The 26,707-nt window shown below is 43.1% G+C and overlaps 1 protein-coding gene across 1 annotated transcript in view; it reads left to right on the top strand.

The window, feature by feature from the left end:
- LOC141014517 (F-box/LRR-repeat protein 7-like) overlaps positions 1 to 26,506 on the top strand; it is a 28,565-nt gene extending 2,059 nt beyond the window's left edge. The window contains exons 2-4 of the mRNA XM_073488342.1: positions 3,820 to 3,909; positions 22,841 to 23,458; positions 25,114 to 26,506. Of these exons, the coding sequence (XP_073344443.1) occupies positions 3,820 to 3,909; positions 22,841 to 23,458; positions 25,114 to 25,850 (1,445 nt within the window). The 3' untranslated portion in view covers positions 25,851 to 26,506. The remainder of the gene's footprint in view (positions 1 to 3,819; positions 3,910 to 22,840; positions 23,459 to 25,113) is intronic.
- The last annotated feature ends 201 nt before the right edge of the window (positions 26,507 to 26,707 follow it).

Genomic DNA, 26,707 nt, shown 5'->3' with positions numbered 1-26,707 from the left:
AGGTTGTCTGGCAGCCATTTTGTGCACATTTGGTCAACGCCATATGATCCTCATGTAAACAAAGACAGGTAGTCGGACCTTGAAAAGACACAAAATAGCTTTATTAGTGAAAAGGAAACAGCTCCTCTTTGGATCTTCGGGCAGAGCCGAAGAATCAGAGTTACTTGGTGAAGTTCACAGCAAACGTGAGAATCCAGATTTCCTCTCTTATTTATGAGGAGAAAGCAACTAAAGACGAGTTAAATCACCACCATTTTTTCCAGTTACCTCAATATTAGTAATGGGACAGCAACAAGGCTACCAGATGTATTCAGAGAAGTGTTTCCCTCCACTGGAATGTGGCTTAAATCCAGAGGATAAACAGCATTTTTGTGATATTATTATAACCAAAATCCATTTTTGAAGAATCACATACCATAATTCTGATAAAATCTCCAACCATGACAAACTCCCCTTCATTGCTATAGGCATGGATCAACTTCAGTACCGAGAATATTAGCCTTCATATTACCCCCCAACCTCCTCTGTGTTTTTCATCTAACTTCTAATCTTCAACATTACTTATTCAGAGAAAAAAACTGGTCCGACTCTACCTAACGCATTACTTCTGTCTCCAGAGCAGAAATGTTTGTATAAATAACATTCCAGTGTGCTCTCTTCCTAAGTCAATAACTGCAGAGAAAAGATTGGAGCTCATGATGTTAAAAATAACAAGTGGACCTGCTCCACCTAGGAATCCAGCCTGTTGAGGTACACGAGCAGATTCTACCACAAGATTTGAGCTCTTCTTGAGCTGAATTCGCAACAACGTTTTACTTATATCTCAGGTTAACAGACATTAGTCAGGTGGGAAAAATATGATCTTAGCTATGGAGATTGTAATTCTCCCTTTCATTGCAAGTCTTTGGTGTACAACATGAAGCATTACACTCCAAACTCAGTGCAAACTTGTGCTTTGATTTCTTACTTTCCCAATTAAAACCATGAAAACATCACTTTAATGACCATCAGCAGTGATGCAGCTTAAGTTTTAAGTGCAGGGATACATGAAAACATTTTGGAGTAAGCCTCTAGCAACCAAAAGTGCTTTGATACATTTTCTTACGAATAACTTTGCAGATGGAAGTGAAACTTCAGATGGAGGCGCTATTGATTATCAGCTTAAGGGTTTTTCGGGATTTCCTAGTGGTGAATACACATTTTTGAGACTGTTTACTATCGTAACACTCAAAGATGTTCGCCAGTTGTTGGAAGTATTGCACCTAAAAGTTGTAAAAATTCAGTCCTGGTTGAGTCAACAGTGTTACTAGAAGCTGTTTGAGCAACTGTTTGCTGCTCATTACAGTGCAGCCAAACAAACATTATTTTTTAGCTTTTTTGTTTCATTTTTAGACATATGATTAACTATATGTAATTATTTTCGTGATTGATTATCCAGCTAATTAACTGATTAACCATTTTGTCTATAAATTGACAGGAAATAGTGAGAAATGCCCAACGCAACTCAAGTTAATGTCTTCAAAGGTCTTTTGTGCTGTCTAAAAACCTAAAAATATTCAGCTTAAAGGTCCAGTGTGTAAAATATAGTGCCATCTAGTGGTGTGGTTGAAGATTGCAACCAACTTAATAACCACTCTCTTGGCTCTTCGTTTTGGGCTACTGTAGAAACATGGCGGACTGTGGAAGAGGAACCTAAACAAAACAATTCTTATTTTTATGGTGATTATACACTAACGCAAACATAACTTTGAATACTATATTCCATTTCTACCAGTAAATCTCCCTAAATCCTACACACTGCACCTTTAAAGAGCTGAAGACTGAAGAAACCAGTAAATGCTGATATCTGAGACGGAGGAAATAGAGAATATTTGTATTTTTCTCCTTAAAAAATGTAGTTTTTGATATTTTCTAACCACAATCTGATGTCACTCTGCACACAAGTGTTTTTTGCTGAATCCCATACACATAGGTAGGCAGTAAGGAATGGCGGACCCCACCACTAACAATGAAAACTACTATAAAGTGAGGTAATTACAGAATTTAAGTACATTGAATCGCTGTTGGTGAGAAAGTGTTAGCGATCAAATCTGCGGTCGACTTCTGAAAAATCTTAAAGTAACTTTAATATTTGCATTATTTTACATTTATTCAGGTTTTGTCGTTTCACAAAAGAAAATATTGCAAAGTTCTGAAAGTGTTTAAACACCATTATCTTAGTTAAAAGTGCGGATTTCTGCAATTTCATTCTGTCCACATCTGTTTTCAAGTGTGACTCCACAATTAATTACACACTGGTCGCAGCTATGCAGCAACTCTCCACACCAACACATTATATAAGCACAAGACAGGAAGCAGCAGCTTTTGTGAAGGTTGTTTCTCTAGAAAGACAGAAAAACAATTGGCTTTTGGCAGCTCCACATGCGTCGAGCACACGGCCCTGCGAAGGAATGCTGTAACCAGTTTAACATTGAAATATATTTACTTACTTGTGTTTGTGCCGTCTGCTCTGCTTAGATATTAGAAAAATGGTCTTAGGTTGACATCTGCAAGCTCTTCATGGATTTCTGAGTCATTTCTGTGGACTGAAGGAGCCTTAGCAGATGTGCCGGCTCAGTGATGTCACCACAAAATGTCATTCATACTCAAACCATATGAGCTGCATCAGTTTAAAATAATCTCTCCATCCGTGTAAGCCTGGGCGATATATTGATCTATATTATTTAATATGCTAGAGTATTGTCATATTTGATTTTGTCCCCCAGTCCCAGCATTTTGAGGATATTTCAAAATATCAAGATATATATCATGTATCGCGATACAGCCTACAACTATCACGATATTCATTTTTAGTCCATATCGCCCAGCCCTATCTGCGCAATCATTTGTCTTTTGTGCGCCTGAGTTTGGCGTCACCGTCTGCATTTCCCCCTCCCGACACAAGCCTTTATATTTACGGCTTATTTCGGGAAACTGTCGGTTCTGTTTAGGTGGCTGCGCTTGATGTGCATGTGGCTGCGACTGTTCGAGAGTACCTCTTCGGCCTTGTCGTGCTGGGTGAAAGGCGCATACTTAGTCTCAGGAAAGCCACAAAGCTGCATTTATGATCTGACTGAGGAATGAAATGCCATAAACAACTACTCCGCAGGCAGCCTGCAGTCACCATGGCAGTCGGGCCCTGTCGTGCTCTGGCAGCGGAGGCACACATTCAGAGGATATCTCTTTGAAATGCAGCTCTCCTGTTTGCCTGCGTAGGAATCCAAATCCTCAATCTAATAATACAAGGTTGTAAGGAGCCGTAAATTCACGTAAACGTAATAAAAAAGCACTTTCATGTGGCAGTTGTACGAACTGCACGACCTTAGAAGAATGAAACATTTAATTGCAAATCATTCACTAAAGACAGACTGCTTGTATCTAGCGCAGGAGGGTTTTCTGCACTGAAAGAGGATTTCGGGAGACTTTATTCTTCTTCCAAATATCAGAAAGATGGACACTAACTTAAACAAACCAGCAAGGACTTTGTGCGTGTGCCAAGGCTAACCGTCCCTACAAAACTGAGGAGCATAAAAGTCATGAAAGCAGAGACTGATGGGCTTTATATATCTTTACCCTTCATACCTTCTTACTGTATTTAAGACATCATCAAAGTGAGATTCCAGCTTATCTCTGCTAGACGCTCTTCAGGATTTAAGGATAAAAGGCGTTGTCGCCTAAATGAAAAGGGTAAAACCGGTAAATCACGCCCTGCAGTTTGTCATCTTAAAGTTTCTATACTGTGTCTCAGCAGTTTTGTTTTTCTTCCCGTTCCCCCTGCAGGTAAAGGGAGCTCAAGCATCTCTTCTGACATAAGTTCGAGCACAGATCATACACCAACTAAAGCTCCAAAGAATGTGGCTACCACCGAAGGTAAGGCATCTGGTGCTCATTAACCAAACTCCCCTCCCTTCTTCTTCTCTCCCTCCTCTCGTCTTCTTCTTCTTCTCCCCCCACCATCCACTTTTCTGTGCTGCCTATTTTTGGAGAGAAACCTGTGTGTTCCTGGGATAACCCGAAATTGAAAACAAACTCACAGCTCCTCATCAGAACCCAGAAACCAAAGGCATTTCTTCGGGGCTTTTGTTTGAGAAGAAAAAGAACGAAAAAAAACACACACTTCTGGCTTCTCATTGTGGAAGAATGCTTATCTAAACTGTGGTCGTATCAGGCTCAAAGCGTTGCCAGAGAGGGGAGGTACATGTGCTCGAGAGGGATTTTTAGCTGGAGAAGGTGTGGGGAGTGAAAATGGGGAAAGAGAGCTTCGCCTACTGCTGTTGTTACTCCTCTCCATGCAGCTCTCTGGCTCCCTCTCGCCTCCCCAGCCTCCTTTTTCTGCCCAGGCGATCGCTCAAAACCTGGCAGACTGACTTTGCTCGTCTTTGTCAGGAGCGTGTGTGTGTTACGAGTGTAAACTGGATGCTCGCTGTAATGGTTCAAAAATACTTTGCAGCTGACGGATGCCTTTTAAAGCCTCCTGTCAGCAGTCGTCATGATGCGGATCTGTATGATACACTTTTAACAATCCTGTCAAAGCGGAAGTTTCCTTTATTTTTTAAAGGGACAGAGCAAAATCTCTGAAATTCATAGCTTGAAAGTACGGCGATGACAGGTGCTTGTGCTCTCTAGGAAAACAAAGTTTGCTTTATGGATTCATAAAAAAAAAAAAAAGACACGGTGTCAACGTGGCTGTTTTATGATTCACAATTATTTTTTACAATAAACTTGTTTACAGAGGAAATTCTTGAACTGAATCTACAAGCTTAACCATGATCATTATCCAGTAACCTCTGAGTTTAACTAACTAACTAACTAACTAACCATCTAACTAACCCCACCAGTTGTTACACATTAAAGTGTGTTTACAGGTCTTGGAGAGCACTACTGCACATGTGAAAAAGTAGTATAAACCCTCGTGTGGCTCCAGAGGACGCTGCGTGTAATCTGATAAACTGCCTCCAGTGATAGTTGCATTGTGGGTAATGTAGTTGTAATGTGGAGTTCCCCTTTAAGCATTTCAGCACGGCAGGCTATGTTTCATTAGCTTTATAGCACCTTTTTAAATATGTTTTTGCTAATCTGTAATAGATTTAAAGCATTTTACAGCTCATTTATCTCACAGCGCTTTACAGGCTTTGAGTGTATTTTTGGGTTGACATGTTTAAAGAATATGAGTAAGACAGAGATGATGAAATCCAAGAACCACGTGAAGCAACCACTGACTGACTGATTTTGATCAAAATGTTATCGAAACGCCCCGCAGATACATTATGGGTCACTCTGTTTGTGTTGTGGTCTCTCCGTCCTTCTCCGAGTTGACCAGTGACTCACCGGCTGCTTTGCACGCTCACACACATATATACACTCGCCCCGCTCCCTCTCCTTGCATTGTCATCACCAATCTTAAATTTGCTCTGGCGTGATGAATGTAGTATTCTTGTGGTTTTGGAGCTGCCCACAAGAAAAACAAATAGCAGGCCCAGCCTGTGTTTATAGCCGTCAGTCAGCCGAAGATTTCAAGGTGTTTTCTCAGAGAGAGAAGGAGAACGAGCTCCTCACGAGACGTCAGATGTGCTCTCGGTTTCACGCAAGACGTGTGTCAATTAGTTTGTTTGAGTGAGGTTAATTCACTGATTAACCTCACTAAATATAGATTGAGATGTACCGCGCTTCTGCGAGGCAGATTACCGTCACTCATTTGACTCGACTGGAAATGCTGACGCACTCGGATGTGTGCATTTAGGAGAGTATTTTTAGGGAAATTGATAATTGTTCTGAATGTGTCTGCTCAGAAGAACCTGCGCAGATAGAAATATATAGTATAGACCGTGGCCAGTGGCTTCCCAACCATAATTTGCCTCCTGTGTTATGACTGAAATTGTTATTTTTTTCTCCATGCTAAGTGGGAGTAATTACATGGTCTGGAACCGCCACGGCCACAGGCAAATCCCCCCTCCTTAAAAAGACACACACGCGCACACATACACAAGTGCACACTCATGCACCCCCGTTCACGTGCTCGCACACCAGTGGCAGATCACACAGTTGTTGCCCACCTCATCCTGTGGTCCACTAAACTAATCAGGAAGCAGTCTGGGCTGTTTCCCCCACCACACACTGGGAGCATTCATATTAGGGTCTTACACAGTGTCCTCATGCATGCAGGCGTGTCACTGCTGCATTTATACAGTTAGTTCACTGTTAGATCAAACATCAACATATGACAACACATTTTCTGGCAACACATAACAGTCATTATGTCATATATATTTACATCTACAGTCTTTGAGATAACACCTTTTTATGAAACATTTCAAAGAAATTGATGAGCAGATAGCAGGAGAAAGAACATAAATCCTCGTCCCAACAACACTTTAAGTGCTCCAGGCTCCCGTTCCGGTTCACTAGCTGTACCGCTAACTGAGCTACCAAGCTAATGGCAGTCACTGTTAGCAGCAGAAAGCAGTTGATATGCCGCCCCCCTATTTGTTTAGAGTATGAATTCAACAGGTGGCCAATTCTTACATATATTGCACCTTTAAGTGCATTGCTCTATCAGATATGGTGGGGCAAAAAGGTAGAAGCCAATATCGCAATTTTAAAAAAGACTTTCTAAAAGTTTCTCAATAGTGTCGCACTTCAGGTTACTGAAAATGAATGCAGAATCACATTTGAAGCAGCCAAACTGGTGTTCAGTGCAATGAACAGAGCTCCACTTTTATGCATTACATCAGATTTCAGTCAGGAGAGACTTCATTCTGAGTGAATAAATAATATTTTTACTGCCATGGCCCCATCGTGACATCCATTATATTTCAAGAGGGAAGGTGAAGCTGTGAGTGGTCTGGGAAACCCCCTGAGGTGGACTTTGATTAGCTCGACCTGGTCGTTGGAAACGATGAACTGGAGGTGAATGGGGTGGAGGAGGGTCGGAACGATTTTGTGCTGAAATGACAGCTGACAAGAGCAGAAATGAGAACAGATTTAATGTTTATAGGCAACAACATGATTGGTTGATTCAATCAGCCCGTGTTTCCATCGGTTTTCAATGCACAACAACCTGCAGAGTACGACCCACTTTTCGTTCCAGCTGGGAACCAATTTATATTTGGCTGCAATGCTCCAATCGACCCAAAGTTAGGCGCATAAAGCGGAACAGAAAGCTGCCATGTTGACGAAATAGGGGTTGTAGTAGTTGTAGTAGTAGTATCGAGTCAGTGAACTTCCTCAGTAATGTCAGCTACACAGGAAATATCTACCTAAAGTCAATTAACGTTAGCTAACATCATCCACCATGAGCTGCTGGTCAAACCAGACCAAGTAAGGTTGTATCTGCAAAACCCTTAAGCGCATTGAATGGAGAAAGATTTTTGCTTTAATGCTTCAGGATTCAACTTTTCATTTGTAAGAGAAACATTGTTAATTCCTCTTTCAAAAGGGACACACAATCTCTCTGTAAAAGCTCTGTGTGTGAGATCCAAACCAGAGCCAGTGAGAATGAATGGCTGGAGACGGCACCGTTTCTAACCAGAATTGTTTCATTTTTCGTCAACTCAAAATTTATGCCACCAGAAGAATCCAAAAGATGCTATAATCACCTCAAAACTCTTCACAATGCGGCTTTAAAGTCAATAAATCATGATATTGAATTATTATCCAGCTCTAATATCAGCGCACAGATGGAAAAGTAGGCCATTCCCTGTCTTCCAGCATGTATTCCAACAAAATCAACATGAGGAAGTTACACTCATTCTCCTCCCGAAAACAAACCGAGTCGGGCAGTCATCTGGCAACTTTTTCAACGTGTCTCTGTTTTCATTTATTATTTAGACGGGCTTGTGGTGGCCTGACCCAGTTGAGTTGCTTATTAGCTGCAGACTGAAAGGCACAGTCTTGGACAGTAAATCCTTCCTGTGGGATGAAACTGAGTATCTCCCAGCAGGGGTTACACTGTGACCCTGTCTGGGCCTCAAGGGTTTGCTTCGGCACGGCCCAACTCAGGGTACCTTAGGAATGTGGCTCAGACATGGCAGGAGCTCAACTGACAACACCCTGAGATGTTGGGCCTGCGTGTCGTAACTCTTAAAACACCGGTTTTGATCCTCCTATATCAGCTGGAGCCCGTGCCAAGCTTTAGCCACTGATGTAACGCAGACTCACAGGGGCGTTGATCGTGTCGAAGCAGCCATGCTTCGGGGTCAGCTCCTTCACCCATTTATAATGGCACCAGGAAGGTAGCTGGGAAACAGGGAATGGTGGGAACAATGAACATGCTGACTTCCTTTCTGTCTGCCAAGGACCAAAGAAACAGTGATAACAGTGAGGGGGGAAAATCTTAGTCTAGTCTTTCCACGCTAGAAAACACTGTAGTAAAAGATTACACAGTAAACACGTCATGATTTATATGCATTTTTACTTCTTCTTTAATTCCTCATGTGGGATCTCTGACATAGAGATGAGCATGTTAGAATGTAAACATGGCAATACGATCTTGCCTTTTCAAACCTGCATGTCAAAAAGGTTGCATTTTAACTCGAGCTACGATGTTTCATAACCTTAACAAAGTATTTACTTTAACCCAAAACCATGATTGTTCCCTAAAACCCAGAACTAAAGAGCATTGTCACATCATCAAGCTGATTTATTTTGTAGCCAAATATTTGTAACAAAGACAATAGACGGATTTTGTCATTTAATGTGGAGGACTGGAAGTTTTTATATGGTTTGTTGTGCTGAAAGAGTAACTTAAAGGGACAGCTCAACCCAAAATCATAAACACATAAACATTAGCGCGAATCTACTCAAAGACGAGAGGCTAGCTAACGTAACAGCTCGGCCGAGGAGGACCTGTATGCGTTTTGTGTGGCGGGTACTGCAGCAGTAATCATGTCTAACAGCAAAGTGGCGCCAATAAGCGTGTAGCTTGCCAAAAACCAAATGAAGAAGTCTGTATGTAGTGTAATTGTTTATCATAGTTCGCCACAGATCTTTAAATTACGCAAATTCTTGTAAACTACCGCTGGTTCAGAAGATTCAGCCCGTTCTCCCTCCACCTGCAGCAGGATGCCTGCAGGTAGTGAATCACCTCAGGAAGAGGGAGGAGGACAGAGAACAGGAGGAATGACTGAAGGCTCCGACATACTTACACTGACTAATGTCCGCGCTCCTCACTCGCTCTGTATTGCGATGCCAGTACAAATATTTATCTTACTGACATTAGCTTTGTTGCCAGCGAGTAATTATTGAGTGTATGTAGTGACTTTGCCTTGTAAACATTACCGTCGTACTCCAGGAATAACATTCAGTGATGTTTAAAATGTAAATAAACTCAAATCATGTAAAAAAAAGAAGATATTTTTAATGAATTAATGAACTTTCTGCACTTAAGTGCAATTTTGAGGTACTTGTACTTGTATTTCCATGCTTTGCAACTTCACACATCAACTCCACTACATACTTTACTTTTTACTGCACTACATTCATTCGACGGCGGAGACAGTCTTTGCAAATTAAATGTTCTGCGCACCCACGTGGGTGTTTCCAAGTACTCTGGCTGATAAAAACCTAATCTTTGGAATGACAGACCTCGGTATAATTATATTACAGCAACACGCCCTCTTCAAACCGATCAGTCATAGTACAGCACTCCCACTTAGCTGTTGCGGAGGCGGCGCGAGGGTCAGCCGTGCAGTCTAAACAGCCCGCAGAAAAGTCTCCAACATGTTCATATTTTTGCCCTCCCAAAGGCAACAAATCCCTCACACTCCGTCTGTAAACTAACCTCACGCGCTGATGACCCATTTACTTGTGTTTACCTTAGCGGATATATAGTGTTTCACTGTTGATTCTCGCCGTGCCAAATACGAAAGAGGCTGCTGCGAGGGGTGTTTGCGTGTGTCGCTGCAGAGAGAAGATTTAAGTTGTTGTCATGTAATTTTTTATCATACGTCAGTGACATTACAGCGGTGTATCTTTTAAGCCAAGTACAACTGTGGGCAAAACCACGAGGGCGGTGTAACCAATTTATCTTTTTTGAAGATTTGGTGAAACTCGACGCTGCATTTGTTCTGCCGAGGTTCTCACACAGGCGGAGACGTCTGTTTAGATGAAGAAGCATCTGCTTTTGGAGGGAAATACTTGGCAGGTGATCAACTATCTTATGGAGGATTAGAGGATACAGTTTACAGATTGTTCTGATTTGTATGCACAGAAGTCAACAGCTCAACTCAAGAAGTTGGGAAAAAGCAGTCCCCTTTCAACATTTTAAGTTAAAGCAGCAGCCTGCAGTTATTTTAAGACTTTTTTTCAACAAGCCTTGAGCAATTGCAATGAGAAATATCAGTGCTTTACTTCAAGACCTCATTGGAAATTGTCTACGTAAAGAGAGAACACAGAGGCAAAGAATGCCAAAGCTATTTTCCCCAGATTTTCTCCATCAGCTGTCCTCGCTCCTCCCCTTTCCTCTCCACCGCTCCCAGGGCCAGGAAATCTGAGCGAAAAAGCACAGAACAAGGCGGCGAAAAGAAAAAGAAAAACAAGTGAAAGCAGTTAAGGCGAAGGAGGAGGGGAAGCGAAGTGAAGGCAGTTCAGCGAGCTCCATCTCATAACTCTTCTCTGATTACTGCTCCGTCTTCTCGTTCTCTGTCTCAGGGAGGAAGAACCGGCCCTGTTGTTTTGAATGCGTTTGCCATTTTTCTTCAACAGGGTCACATTTTTTCAGTCGTGCTACAGGAGCACGTTTGACAGGAGTTGGGAAAGACGCCACCTGGCCGAAACGCACGCTCGCTTCCTTTAAGATTGTTGGCTGGCGAGTGATGTTTTTACTGTGATACACCTGGGCCTTTGGACTTTTATGTGGCAATTTGACTACAGTTGTGAACCAGCTGAACTGACACATCGGACTTCCCCTCCCCTTCTTTTTCATTCTGTGGTTTGTTTCATTACGTAAGCCGGGAAGTGTCAGTTGTGGCTGAAGCTGCAATGGCACGAAATTGAAGGGGAAAAAGTAGACAGTGTTCTTGAAAGGGTCTCCACGTTTTTTAAACAACCAGCATGAGTTTGAATTTTTGGCCCTTTCATACGAAGAAGAAAAAGATCGCTCTCAAAAGTCATTTATTTTGGTTGTCAAACCTTCGGCCTTCGCCACGGTGCAGAGTTTAACCTCGGCCTCATCCAGGAACACCACACGTGTCCCGTCCTAGATAGCCAACGTGGAGCCTGGATGTTTTAGCGGTGAAGCTTACAGGGTGAATACTGAAAATACAGAATCACCGAATGGTGTCCATTCTCACGTTCGCACAGTAAACATAAAGGTAGCCTACAGCTACCAGTCCGTTACGTTAGCATAGATTCTGGAATCAGAGGGAAACAGCTAGCTTAGTCTGACATGCTAGGTTGGAAAAAACCCACCTACCAGCACCAGTATACCTCAACCAAACTGGAGACGATATAAGAGAGGAGAAAAACCATTTAAAGCATTTTGAACAGAAAAATCTGTTGAGCCAGAGATGGCGGATGAAGACGTTGTTGTTGCGATAACACTTGCGCGCATAATAGAAGTATAACCTGTTGGGAAAACCATTTTAAACCTCCAGATTTGACTGGTTATTCTGTTTTTAAAACCATTGGAAGTGAAGTTTCCAAGACCAGGGGCCTGGTCTTGTGCCCGTGGACGTTTCCAAGATGGCTCCTGAGTAGCAAGACTTGCCAAAAAGGACTTTGGCCATAAAATGTCAAATGGTTGGTTTTACGTGGCGCTTTTTAAACTTTGGACAGAGCCGTGCTGTTTTGGCTTCTTCCAGTTTTATGCTAATATAAGCGAATCCCCTTCTGGTTGTAGCTTCATATTTAGCATAAAGGCATGAAAGTGGCATCAGACTCCTCATCCAACTCCTGATGATTAAGTGTATTTCCTCAGATTTCAAACTACTCCTTTCAAGTCATTACAAACCACATAAAATAAAATAATACTTCATCAGCATTTTGTCATGTTTTTGTACCTTCTTCTTACAAACGATCTTTTTGAAGACTGTTTCAGCACTTCTACCACTTGAGACAAAACAACCTCTTTCTGAAGTTAAAGTGAACCCTTTTTTTTTTTTTTGGTCAGAAGTTTAAAACCGCAGAAGTTCCAGCACTTCCCTTGTTCTGGTGCTTCAACCACATGAGATCACTACATTTGCTCCTCATCACAACCAAATCAACCGTTTAGGCCAGAGCTCACTTTTCCATTCCTGTCTGATGTGCAGCTCTTCTCCGTGCTGTGTGCAGCCAACGTTACCCTCAATCATTTAACACGACTGTCACTCCGCGCCCTAGCCCTCCTCTTACGCTTCTGCCAAAAAGGATAAAGTGTACAGAAAGACATTTCAATGCCCGTGATTCTCGTACCGTGTCGCCCCATCTTTGACATCGCGATTTAACAACCTGTAAAAAGTGACATCACTTTTGAATTTTTCTGCACGATGCCAAATTGCTTTTGGATCTGAACTGTCATCTCTGTCCTGGAAAAATCTGCGCCGTGATGAATGGTCGCACTGAAACGTTCATTTTTTGAAGGACTGCCTTTAAGTAGATCACGCCTGTGAATCTTGGCTTTAAGATATCTGAGTGTCTGCTGTCCTCCTCAGCTGAGGATTTATAAAGTGACGAGGGCAGAGCGCGGAGACGTTTGTGTCTTTTGAGCTGACAGAAGGGCTTAAAAAGAGGCAGAAAACTCCCTTGAGGAAACCGTTCGTGTCGCGAAGAATGACTCTTGATGACTCTTCGAGACTGAGTGAGTGTGAGAATAGCTGCAGTCCAGAAGTAGTTTTTGGGGGTTGTGTGGAGCTAAGGAGTCTGTTTCCTGTCCAAGTGTGCACATTGTAAAGGAACCAGCGGGGCCCTATTGTCTTTCAGGTTGTCCAGTGACGTAAGACCTTCCTGTAGTGAAGGCTTTGCTGATAGCCCAGCCGCCACACTGCACCGTAATATCAACTTCCATGTATTCAATAAAACCCAAGACAGACAGATGTTTTCTATCCCAGGAGTTCTCTCTCTCAGTCGGATGTTTCCCTTCAAATAACTGGAGCACGTAACCGTTTAGCGACGATAAATCAATCGTGCTTTTTATTCTCTTTCAGTCAAATCCCTGCTGCCTGGTTGTTTTTCATTAGCTGATACTTCAACTTTTTTTTTACACTTCGCCCCTCTTGTATTGATGTGGATTTGATTTCCTGACTAGGAAATGAGCATCTCTGATTCCCTCGCATGCACAACGCCGCCCCTGTCACGGTCTTGGCAGGGAGGAAGCACGGCGAAGCTTGCAGAGCGGAGCAGGAACATGTCACAGGGCTAATGGCATTGAGGTAATGGATTGGTCTGTTCTGCCAGATGCAGCAGTAATAATCCTGCGAGCTCCAGACGTGGGTCTTAGCAGAGCTTCACAGCACTGCAAGATCCTGAAAAAAATCCCTATAGCTTTAGTTTATGACCAGGCTGCGTCAAAGTCTGGATTGACCCTGCCTGTGCACTTGTCTCTGTCTCTGGTAAAGTCTGCAAGCTCTTTTGCCAATTTATCTTCCCTCTTTCTTTTCCTCTTGCCCGTATTTTCTTTAAAGAGGCCCTCAAATGACTCCCCGAAATCTGTTTTTGTGCGCTACTTTTTTCAAAAAAGTTCATCAGGTTTTTGTCATTAGGGCGACATCGCTCCGAACATCCAGCTGCGCCGCCTCATCACGCGAGGCATCTTGTCTTTGCAGTGATCACTTCAATTGATTTACATTGAACTTCTGGTTTCAAAGCGCGTTCCAGATGTGTCTCAGAAGGAAGGCTAAGTTGATGTTAATGGGATCCTGCTGCAGCACTGCTGCGGATCAGCGTAGATTTGGGTATTAGTGGCAAATGATTTCAGCCAAGTATGCTTCGCTGTGGCTATATGCACATTCAAAATGCATGAGTTTCTCTTTCATTTCACCACTGCTCCGTTGTTCTTTGTCCAGCGTAAAGACCAGATGTTCCACTGTTTCTCCTTTGATTTCCTTAACCAAACTGAATCTTCCACCATCTGCACTCACGCTGCCTTCAAGAGCAGTATAACAGCTGCATGGTATTTGTTCTGTTAATGATAGGTTTGTAGCGATGCAGAGATATAAAACATGACACCACTGGTTGACTTATACAGAATTTAGCCATAACCGAGAGATCCGAGGGGGTTTATTGCTCCGCGCTGCACGCTCCGAACTCAAGGTGCACTTATTAGCGTCTTCTGGAGCTTTTACTCGTATCAGATGGTCCTCATTAGCAGATAGAGTCATGGAGATAGATCTGTTGACATGCAAGCTCAGTAGCTCTTATGATTGTGGTCTTCTCATGTGTGTTGGCTTGTAAGTTAAGCATGAAGTTCATTCTTGACCTTGGGAAATGAGGCTGGCCCGAATGCTTTTACTGTTGCCATGATAACTGACGTCCAAATCAGCATTCAGAGGAAGGAGACGCTGCGTCAGCTGCACCAAAAAAGGTGCTGATAAACAGAGCAAGAAATGAACACATCAACATAAAAATAACCCCGACTGCTACGGCCAACACCGTGACAGAAAGTGGCTGATGTCTCCCGTCGCGTCCTCGTCTCTCAATAGACACTCGACGGCCATTTTCCTCTGACATCACACTCTGTGATTGTTATCAATCAGTGCTTCCTGATTGATGAGAGACTGAAATGACGATGATTGTGAAAATCCAGAGGCCATACTTCAAGGTAAAGCAGCATATTTGAACATTAACTACTTCTGAGTTAACATTGCTGTTTGACAGCGTAACACAATACGATAGGAAAGGCGTAAATTAGTGAAAACACACGCTGGTTATCAAAATACGACCCGATGTCCTTCTCGATTTTCACTATCCATCATCTTTTCAGTTGTTGATCAATCAAAAAAAAAGATAATTTGTCAGATTCAGCAAGTTTATATGACTTACAACCTAAAAAAACAGCAACATAACATCATCAGCTTCCAACGCTGAGCGTGACGTCAAAGGAAAATGGCCTCCATGTTGACTCGTAGTGACAATAACAGCAAAGTTGAGGCTTCGGAGCTTTAAAAATGTTATTTGGGACAGCTCTAGAAATTGGAGTAGACTAAACAATCATAACCTAAGGGACACTTGCATGGTGATACAGTTGAAAGCTCAGTTACAGTAACAGTAGGCTTGTTTTTCTTCAAACTGCTGTTTCTAAGGTCAAGTGTGAACTTTTCTGCCTAACGCTGACGTTGATAAATGAGAATGTTTCAAGTTTTTGTTGAGAAAAACTAGTTTTACTTTTTAAGTTATGCACAGTGCAACTATATATGGGAGTTATACCAGAAGTATTAGTGTTTCATTCAAGTGAAATTTAGTAGGGGAGGATGCACTTCAGTGTAAAATGTGCTTCCAGATTTGAGGATTTCAACCTTCTCAGGAATGATTATAAACTATCTGCACCTGATGAATTCTGTTTATTCCTCTTGAGGGTACAGTAGTAACTTCATCTGGCAACATTTTGCATTCATACTTTTTCTGTCTTAACTCCACAGCTCTCTATTTAGACTGTGTCTGCATGGTTGGCCTTTAAACAGTGTGTTAGACTGCATGTCCTTGTCTGTTTTTTGAGAAAATGAGACAATGTGGGTTGCAAATGCATCAGACAGAAAGCTTCACACACTGAAAACCTGGTCGAGGTTCTTCGGATGCCAAGTGGAAAAGTTATTTCAATCTAGAGGGGATGAAGTGTGAAAATCTGAACGAAAAGTGAATATTTTGGTCATAAAATCATTGTCTGGAAGTCCGACAGCTCTTATTGTGCGTACAGCATCGATACTCAGCGATGATTGCGTAAACAGATGCTCGATAACATAGACGGATAACACTTACACGTCCTTAAAGAGATCCAGGTGCTGTGTATCCAAAACCCACTGAGAAACCTGAAAGCTGTCTTCATTTAACTTCTCCCACCAGCTGTGTGGAAGTGAGAGGAGGGACGGGGGTGGTTGTAGTTTAATTAGTAGCACCGTGTTTCTCCGGGCTTGGAGCACTCTTCTGATCAGTGACACATGTAATTACGACATTTGGAAGTTGCTCCTGAGCCGGTGGCAGATGAGTTTGTCTTCTGAATGCATTAGTTTGGACTTGGACAATAAAGGAACGCCTCCCTCATCCATTAAAACTAATGACTCAAGAAATGTGTCTGCACACGGCCCTGTGGAAAATCTGATCTTCTGCTGGATGTGGGGATTTTTGCATGACAAAGACTCGTTTTCTAGCGATGTCACAGGTGGGGTTGGGTACCGAACTCGAATTACATACAGCTGAGTACAGATTTATTTTTAATCAGTGCTAAATATCGGCACCTGAGAGCGCATTTCAGCGTAACGTTAATGTTATAGAGAGTCAGGGTAACACTCCCTGAAATATTTGTAATGCAAAATACAAAGACACCTCTGGACTGAGGAAACACCTGGTCAAACATAAATAATATCTTAGTTACAGCCAAAAAAGTGTACTGTGTTTAATCGCCTGCAGCCAGCTTGTTCTTGTAGAGTTGAACCCTCCTACATCAACTTCATCGACATCTTTGTGTAATTAATTAGCTAGTTGGAGAAGTTGTTGTTGGAGATAACTGAGCTTTTTCCACTGTTTTGGTTGGCATTATGTTTGCATTTTTACTAGTGTAAGCCAAAACTCAGCTACTGGCTGAGTCCAAAATTCCTACTTTTGTTTGCTTGTTGGTTTGTAGGCAGGATTACATAAAATCTATAGAACGGATTTCTACAAAACTGGAGGACGGGTCTCGGCTCAGAATAGATCCAATTAACTGTTGGTGTGGATCCGGATAAAGGATCTTACTTTATTTAACATTACGTGATAGGACATTTTTCAACATTTTCTTTAATTTCTCAGGGAATGATGCAGGATCTTGATGAAAAAAGGGAACTGTTGGGCCTTGAAGAAGGTGTGCGCTCTACTTCTAGTTAGTATACTAATTATTTAATGAAAATATTGAATAGAACCAGCAAAAATAAACTTATTTCCACTTGTTTGTATAGCTCTGTGGTGCGTAGTGTGTGGTTCCCGGCATGATAAATCCACAATCACTTGGTATTAACTCAGGAATCTCGCAATATTTGCAGTGTACTTGAATAAACATAAAAAGCCCCGCACCGCTATTGTCACGACATATTTGGACAGGTGTGTGAAATTTGAAATAGATGAGGTGTTTATAATGACTTCAGACCATTAAATCCTTTGTATGAAGCTGAAGAACACAGGCCAAAATAAGCTCGATGACCTCGAGGAAATAATCCTACACATTTAAAGGTTAACTAATCAGAGGCAGACCACCCAGGAGAACGTGATGCACTAAACCCAAACTGAGGTCAGCTGTATCCCACAAGAATGATTAAATCCCAGCGTCCTCTGTAAGCTCAGTGAAATGAGTTTGATTAACACGCACAGCTTCGTGCTCAGCAGCACGCTTTGTTTTGCTCAAGTTTGGATGCGAGCGGGACTTTTAAGGCACACGAGAGGGCGTTTTTTTCAGGTAGCCGTGAATCTGTGGACATGCTCCCGAGAGGACGAGTCTGTGGATGTCATCAGAGGCGGAACCGAGCCAGGGTCTGGAATACAGATCCAGCAGGACAGTCGTAAGGATGCTGTCACTGCCCAGCTGTCAGTCCCTGCACACAAATCCACATGACATGACAGGATGCTGTCCATTTGTCATGCTGATGCTGACATACAGTGTGTAGAAGCAGCTGACTGTCGGTCCTGAAGCATCCATTAACCAACATGGTTCAATCATGGTTCTGTCTGCATGACTGGGACTAGAAATGTGGGTTAAAACAGTGTTATATCAGTGTAAGTCTATGGGAAGCACGTGAATAGTAGTTAGGTAGAAAAACTAAACATAACCACAGAGTTGACCCAACACTTTCTGTCTGTTTCAACAACAAGCTTAGTATATCTTAACAAAACCTGCTGAGTGACTTTTTCCATTGTTTTGCTTTAGCTATCCTCACCAACCTTCCTCCATTGTCTCGTCATCTCACTGCTGGGAAATGAGCTTCGTTCAGCCCAGTCATCAGGATAAAATGTTGGCAATGTTCCTGCAAACCACTGATATGTTCACATTTGTACATGTCATACATGCAATATTGACATTTCTACATTACGCATAATATAAAGTTCATGCTACATGTTTATGACCCGCCTCGCATATCGAGAGGTGGAGGGGATAGTGTTGCCAAGCCAGTGACCACAGTTCAAGACTGGGTTTTCAACATTTGTATGCGCGACATCATTGGATATTATTAAAAAAGACCTCGGGACAATTTCCAGCGCTGTTTGTGGCAAACAAGACTGGTATTTTAAGCCAAAACATGATCTTTCCAAACACTAAGCCAAGTGGTTTTGTGCTTAAACCTAACCAGAGCATGAGCACAGCATTGTGACAACAGAAAATTGGGTTGCTTTGTTTAAACCTCAATAACATTACCAGATATTCACACCCAAAGTCCTGATATTGATGCTTAGTGACAACTACTGCCTGTCTGAAATACCTTCAGTCGCTCAAAACTTGTGTCCAACCAGTCAGCCAATGTCCAACACTGCTAATTCAACCTCCATCTATCAAGTACTTAAGCACTTTAAGACTATTTTAGGGCTACGAACCTCAAACTAGCAACCACTGAAAAAGGGAGTTTGGTCTATTGTGTCTAAGACAGTTTAATAGTAAGAGGTGAAGTTTTTTTGGAACAAAAGGATTAACACATTTCACAACAATGATTCATTGTCATCACATAACTATTAGTGTCTCAAATATTCAGTCTTTATATTAGTTTAGAATAAAACTCTGTTGATCCCAGAGACGACGAGAGCTTACGTCAAGATGAATTAACTCTATATGGTTGCAGCTTCTGCTTTACAAGTCAGCAATGTTGGGCAATACCTACTCAACCTCAATAGGTCCTGGGCCTCACACTGATAGCAACAATCAAGGCTTTCTTTAAGTCTGAATGAACTCTACATGCGAGGCTTTTGTTTAATAGGAGATCAGGAAATTTCAGGAATTAAAAACTGGAAGAAGATTTCAGCCGTCCAAAGGTGGATGAAGTTGTTGAGTTCCTTGAAAAGGTCTTGTCGTGGAAAGGGTCAGTTGGTGTTTTGTGGTTACGTCCAGTGGATTTTTAATACTTAAATATTTTGATCAAATTTCAATTTAATATTGAATGCTTAAGAAAACAGTGTTTGATCAAAACTGATATATCTATTATTGCTTTTTGAATAATTGTCTCGAGAATAGTTTTGACTCATATTATTATATTTTGTTTGAAGGCAAGTCACTGGAGAAATTTGAAAACAGAGATGAATTCATTCTCGACTTTCCCTCATCATCACCTCACTGTTAGTCTCAAACAAACAGAATTATCTTGATTTTAAAAGATCATATTTTGCCCGGACTCACAGTTGGACATCTGTAAGTGACATCATTCTCGTGACTACTTGAAATGCTTTTAGTGATGACTATCAATCCAACTGCGCTCCTCGAGAGCGGACGAGACGAGCCGGAGGGGTGACGAGGAGGCGCAGATAGCATCAGAGAAGAGCACTCAGTGTCCCAGTGTGATGGCTCGACCCCGGGAATCAGATCCGACGCCCCGGCTTACGAGGCGGAGGGCTCCGCCGTCTCACGCCACGGTGATGGGATCCAGCCAGCGCTTCTCACAGCTGCGTCTTCAGACGCGGCGGCAATCAGCGCACATCTGTCAGGAGGGCCTCAGTGTTTACACAGGGATAACGCAACATTGTCAGCCACAGCACCAAAGTCCTCAGCTGGTCTCTTTGAAGATACAGAGTTCATCTGATGAGGAGGCCCTGTGACTGCTGCCCGAAACGCCTGGAAGATAAATGTGACACATTTTTTCCCCCCAACATCCGAAAAACATGATAACGGGATCCATGGAAACTCCTCTGCATTGATGATAAAAGCTGGTGTGGCTTTGGCACCATCACGATGAACCCTGCTCTTGGCTTTTTTCTTATCCTCACAAATAACTGGATAAAGTAATGTGACAGTATGTCATATCCAACATAAATATGGGGGATATTAATGGAATAAATGAGTGTCAGGGATCAAAAACAGCAACGGTAAATATGTAGCAACACGTCACTGACGAGTCACACAGAAAGAAATTAATCACAGTCGAGAAAGGGAGACCAGCGTCCACAATGCAGCCACGACGCATGTTGTGTTTTTAAGGGGCATTCCACCAATTTAACCCCGCCCCCATGAAGAGCGCCAGGATTTGAAGCCAACTTTCACAGCGGCCAAACCGTGTAATTTCATTGTCACATGACGCACCGGGGCCCAAAAAGACTTTTTTTCCCATAAGCTTACATTGTGAAAGAAGCGGCTGTAAAACGAGCCTCACAAGCCCCACAAAATGACTCGTTTCACTGTCATTATATGATCAATTCGGTTCGATAAAATTTGGAGAGACTAGAAGAGCCACAAGATAAAATCATTTATCCCAATCCAAGTTAGCCAGCTCGGTCTGTGGAAGTCTCTATGGACCCGCAATGCAGAAGTTTTTCCATACCCGGGAACTCAAGCTTCTCTGGCCTCATGCACCACCGAGCAGCTCTCATAGCAATGAACAGAGCCATCTCGTCCATGACTCCAACGCATCAACATCAGTTTACTGGTTAAAGGGGGACTTTTTTGCATGCAGGAGTCCTATGTTGCATGCACTTGACAGCATTCATTCCCATTAAGTTGTGTGACGGTCAGGTAGAATAAAGAATGAGAACATCCAAGTAGGGTGGAGGGTGGCGGTCATAGATGGGTCCAACAAACACAGGACTTTAACCCAGGAGGCCGTCGTTCATGTCCCGTGTGAAACTACAAGTCGATGTTGACTTGTTTTAACTTTTATCCATAAATAAACAGACATAACATATTTAGCTTGCGCCATGCATGTAATGGCATGTCTTCCTAAACCTGATCAAACTGCGACCGTTATGTGTTTATTTCTGTAATCATTACGGCCCCAGATCTGCTCTTCACAAAAGTTTGAAACTGGAGTTTGGAGTATGCATCGCACGCAATTTGAAAGTGTGAAGTCGTGTTATTTGTACGCAGATTGTTGAGAGCAAATGTCACTGAAATCAGCTGGTTGTGTCTCAAGACTACAAGTCTAAAAATGAGAACAATCCAGGGATTGGAGTTTGGAAGAAGCGAGCTTACCACACCTCTGTATCCTGCTTCTCATCTTTACTTGAGGCCAGAAGGTCAAGACTACAGTATCCAGTGCTCGCATAACACACTTAAATCTCACTGAACCACATTTCATTGTGGGTGGTGTAGGCTCCAGGTGTTATGTGAAATAAAAGAGACATACCTCTCGTTCTGCTGCATCTGTGCTCTGCTCAATCAGTGGAGGAGTCTTTCGAGGGGAGTTCCAGTCAGCCTGTGAAAACAGCTGTGTGATGTCTTCTGTGGCTCTGAAGGGAGCTTTGACGAGTCTTGAGAAAATAACCCGAGGGTTATCTCAGCTTGGGCTCGGAGACTTGAGTTTTTTTTTCACAGAAAGCCTGCATTAGGAACTGAGGGCAAGGAGTTCGAAAGATATTGGCATTTACCAGGCAGGGTGTGTCGAATGAAAAGATGCTGCAGGTTGCATTATGGGAAGTGGAGGATCCTGTGTTATTGTAACGTGACCCTAGTTTGGCCTCTGGAACATTAAAGGTGCAATGTGTATGTATTTACATATAATGAACTAATATTATCAACAGAATGTGAATAAATTACAGTTATGACATTGTGAGATAACTTCTGAAGTTAGCACTGAGCTAACTAGCTAACAGCAGCTACAGTTAGCAGCAGTTAGCGGTTACTCTAGCGATATACTGCCCCCTATTTGTAAAAGTAAAGTATGTTGCACCTTTAAGTTTCCCTTTAATGAAATATGTTTTGGCTAAACGTTTTTTATATTTCAGCCACTCGGCTCCAGTTTTTGACCATTATTTCTTCAGTCCGTCTCATGTCTCACGGAAACTCTTCGTTTATGGTAACTTACCAACTGGATCAACATGAACTGCTCTCTCCACAGATCACAGTACAGTCATTGAGGGCAGAAGTCATTCAGGGTAATGTAGGAAATTAAAAGTGCGTGAGTCACATGAAGGAGAGATCACAGTGTTCATTGCAAATTTATTCCTGGGAAGCTTTGATGATATGCTGGAAATGTTTCTACAGTCTAAGACAAAAAGTTAAGGTCCGATTTTCAATTTCTGCGCTATTTATTGCTGTGAAAAAGTATGAGACTTCAAAGTAAAAGACTTCATGGTTGAAACTAACGTTCAGATTTATGAAAACTTATTTTTTTAAATGGACGCAAATGAAAAAAAGAGCAATTTTACAATCATGACTCCTACAGAAGTTTGTAAAAGTAAGAAAAAGGGTGATTTCACAGATTTTATTCCAACCAGACGACATTAAACCAGTTCATGTTAAAAAACTGTAGGCATGTCAAATCGTTTAAGGCATGCGTGAGAAGAGATTTTAGGGTCAGAACCTCCCAAAAGATAAATCTGATGGGTCGTAAGATGATGAAAAAGATTGAAAATAAGAAGAAAACAGTTGAAGAAGCCACACCTACATAGTTTTACCTCTACATTTCTTAGTTTTAAAGGGTCATAAGCCAAAAAAATGTGAATTACTGAACTTTTTTTTTGGTCTTCAGACACTAATTCTCTCCTTTTCTTTTCTCTTTTCTTTCCTTTTCTTCAGGTTTGGACTCCAGCACACGGACTCTGAGCACTCCCAGCCCCGGTCTCATCCTCCCCTCCAAGTCCTCCTCCCTCTCCTCACCCGCCCTCTCCAGCAACGGCCATGAAACCAACTCCTCTTCCTCCTCCTCCGCCCCCGCCGAGACCGTCGCCGTGGTCCACCCTCAACCCGGCACCCACACTCGCTCCCGCCAGTCGAAAAGCCACCACCACGCCCCCATCGACCTCCTCCCCGACCACACTCTCCTGCAGATCTTCTCCCACCTCTCCACCAATCAGCTGTGCCGCTGCGCACGGGTGTGTCGGCGGTGGTACAACCTGGCGTGGGACCCGAGGCTGTGGAGCACCGTGCGCCTGACGGGGGAGCTGCTTCACGTCGACCGAGCCATCAGGGTGCTGACCCACCGGCTGTGCCAGGACACCCCGAACGTGTGCCTGACCCTGGAGACGGTGATGGTGAACGGCTGCAAGAGGCTCACCGACCGCGGGCTGCACGTGGTGGCTCAGTGCTGCCCGGAGCTACGCCGCCTGGAGGTCGCCGGCTGTTACAACATCTCCAACGACGCTGTGTTTGAGGTGGTCTCCCGCTGCCCCAGCCTGGAACACCTGAACCTCTCAGGTACTTTTCATATTCTGTCACAAGGAATCAAAGCCATCTTACCTTGATGTCATGGCAGGCTGACTCACTTTTATTAAGGCACATGTGTGGCTTTACCTCAAAGAATTCCTCATCTCAGTCTCTCTCAGCCAAAGCTGGTAAAATCATTAGAGGAGGAGGAGAGGCTCTGCCAACCTTGAGCTCCCATGTGGGAGAAGAAAGGCTTTCTTTAGCCGAGAGCAGAACTTACCTCAACGTGAGTAAGGCGAGCGGTCTGCTGCTTTCATTAAGGAAGTGACACAAATAACATTGACTTGGACAGGAGTCCGGTGGCAGGGCAGCGTCTGCACCATTAGCACCAGGAAGAAATGCCTTTGTTGTAAAAATAGCCTTTTAAAAACCTTTTGGCTTTTATTTAAAAGGCACAAAATAATGAAATCAAAGTCATATTTTGCTAACTGCTAAGGACATCAGCCTTTGATTTCTTTCCATGGCCACAATTCTGGTTTTTCATGGAGTTGTTTGCACTCAAACAATTGCATGCATGGAGTCAAATAGAGCAGGTTTTACTCTGGCGCCCTCAAGTGGCTATTAATAATGGAGCTTAGCCTTCAAAAATAAAATCAACCTGAGTAAGTTGTAGCATAAAGGGACCCAAACACAGACTCCAGGTAGACAAAAGGTGGCACAACAAGCGAGCTTTAATGAAAAGAAATCAGGCAGAAGGAAGAGCCAAGAACAAGGTAATACAAAACATTAAAAAAAAAGAAATTAAACCAAGTGCAAACTGAGAAAAGCTCAGACAGAAAGAACACAGGACATCAGGACAATCACAAGGGAGGGACAGAAAGAGAAGACAGGAAGGAACACAACATGACACACAAAGATGAACCTTACAAAATAAAACAGGAAACAATAAAACCAAACTGTTCACATTTGCCACGAAGACTCTAAACAGGAACACTGATGTGCTTTTAATGTAAATACACAGTCCATCCCTCATGAAAATGTTTTTTATCTGAAGCTAATATCAGGCTTTAGTAGTCTGAATTCATCTAATCGAGTGCGTTACAGTCTGTTCAGTTAGAAATCAGCTTCGGATTTGGAGATTAAGAAAAACTTACGGGCAGATCCTCAAAAGTATTAACATTAGGCTCGGCCAAAATCACTGTACTCAACCAGTAATTCAAACAGGGAATTATATCATTACTAAATCATATTATATTTGTTAAAAGGACATTACTTTGGAAAAGTCTCTCTTGATTTATCTGAGGCTGTATCCAAATGTCTGGATGACTACCCGGCTCTCGCAGACCTGCAGACTTTGCGGATGCATCTGTGGGAAGTCTGCGAGTGCTGAGTTCAGTCCAAACCCACAGTTCATCCAGTCCAAGAGGGCCCTCAAGCAGACTTTCTGCACAGATCCAGAGAGTTCGTCTGGGGTGCATACTTTAATTGACTTCAAAGATTTGACTACCCGCGATTCATTGCAATATGGACGTGACTGAAAAGCACTTATTATGAATGTGTAAAACAGTAATTATATCAAAATGTTACAGATTTCTTCCCCCATCCCTGAAACAAGAAGAATTATTACAACAAGTAAAAATCTGTGTCATTGTCCTTTAAATGAAAACACTCTCCTGGATGATGATCTCTGCTTCCTCTTCCTCCAGGCTGCTCCAAGGTGACCTGCATCAGCCTCACCCAGGAGGCCTCCCTCCAGCTGTCCCCTCTACACGGCCAGCAGATCTCCATCCACTTCCTGGACATGACTGATTGTTTTTCCCTCGAGGACGAGGGCTTGCGAACTATCGCCTCCCACTGCCCGCGCCTGACACATCTGTATCTGCGCCGCTGCACCAGACTGACGGACGAGGCCTTGCGCCACCTGTCTCTCCACTGCCCTTCGATCAGGGAGCTTAGTCTCAGTGACTGCCGCCTGGTGGGGGACTTCGGCCTGCGCGAGGTCGCCCGCCTGGAGGGCTGCCTGCGCTACCTGAGCGTGGCCCACTGCACCCGCATCACTGACGTGGGCATGCGCTACGTGGCCCGCTACTGCCCGAGACTGCGCTACTTGAACGCGAGGGGTTGCGAGGGGCTGACAGACCACGGCCTGAGCCACTTGGCGAGGAGCTGCCCCAAACTCAAGTCTCTGGATGTGGGGAAGTGCCCGCTGGTGTCAGACAGCGGGCTGGAGCAGCTGGCCATGTACTGCCAAGGCCTGAGGCGAGTGAGCCTCAGAGCGTGCGAGAGCGTCACGGGCAGAGGACTCAAAGCTCTGGCAGCCAACTGCTGCGAGCTGCAGCTGCTCAACGTGCAGGACTGCGAGGTGTCGCCAGAGGCTCTGCGGTTCGTTCGACGCCACTGCCGGCGCTGCGTCATCGAGCACACAAACCCCGCTTTCTACTGAGACGTGGGGGGAAGCTGTTGGACCGGTCCTCTGACAAGTGGATGTTCTAATATTCCTGCTATGGAGCTGGCAGAGTCGAGCGGCTGATGTGTCAGAACGAGTTGAGCGCTGGTGTGCAATACGGGCCAGAATTTGTCTCTTTAAATCCGCTTGGTGGCTGTTAATGCTGTCCTTTGAAAAATACTTCCACAGAATGTATTTAACATATTTATCTGTACAAAGGCAGAGACGTGCAGTATTTCAGTATCTTACCTTTTCTTCAACATCACAATGTAACAACGTGAGCACTGGGTACAGCTGTGTTACCATTTAAAAGCATTGTAATATATTTTATTTTCACCTCCTTAAGGCCCTGAAAACATAACCATTATCATACATTACTGCATCTATTTATAAACAGCAAGTATCTTCAGACTAAACCACTAGGAATGTAGCTCCAACGCAGCAACTCAAGCAGTTTCTCAGTCTCACTTTTTCTTCATGTTGTGTGCATGTGCACTTTATGCAATTGTGCTGACAATCACTTCAACTGAGCTCAAAGTGTCATCATTAGACAGAAGATTTGTTTCTTTTTTACTGCCAAACTGTTACGGGATCAAAATTAGACAAGAACACATTGCTGCTATAACTGTGCCAATAAATTTCTTCAAAAAATCCGCCTCCGCAACTGAGTGTTTCACTAAAACCCTCACTTCAACACAGTCTTCAAGGATTTAAACCTGCTCCTTTGTGAGACATCGCAGTATAACTGAGGAATATCAAGGGATGATTTGTAAAGTGTTTTATTCACCTTTAAGGACTGAAATGTGTGGGTTTGTGAGTTGCAAAGGTGCTTCCTCAGTCGGCTGAATAAAAAT

This window comes from Pagrus major, chromosome 19 (genome assembly GCF_040436345.1).
Source record: "Pagrus major chromosome 19, Pma_NU_1.0".
Taxonomy (NCBI): domain Eukaryota; kingdom Metazoa; phylum Chordata; class Actinopteri; order Spariformes; family Sparidae; genus Pagrus; species Pagrus major.
The sequence above is the reverse complement of the archived record's forward strand: the minus strand, read 5'-3'. Positions and strand labels throughout refer to the sequence as shown.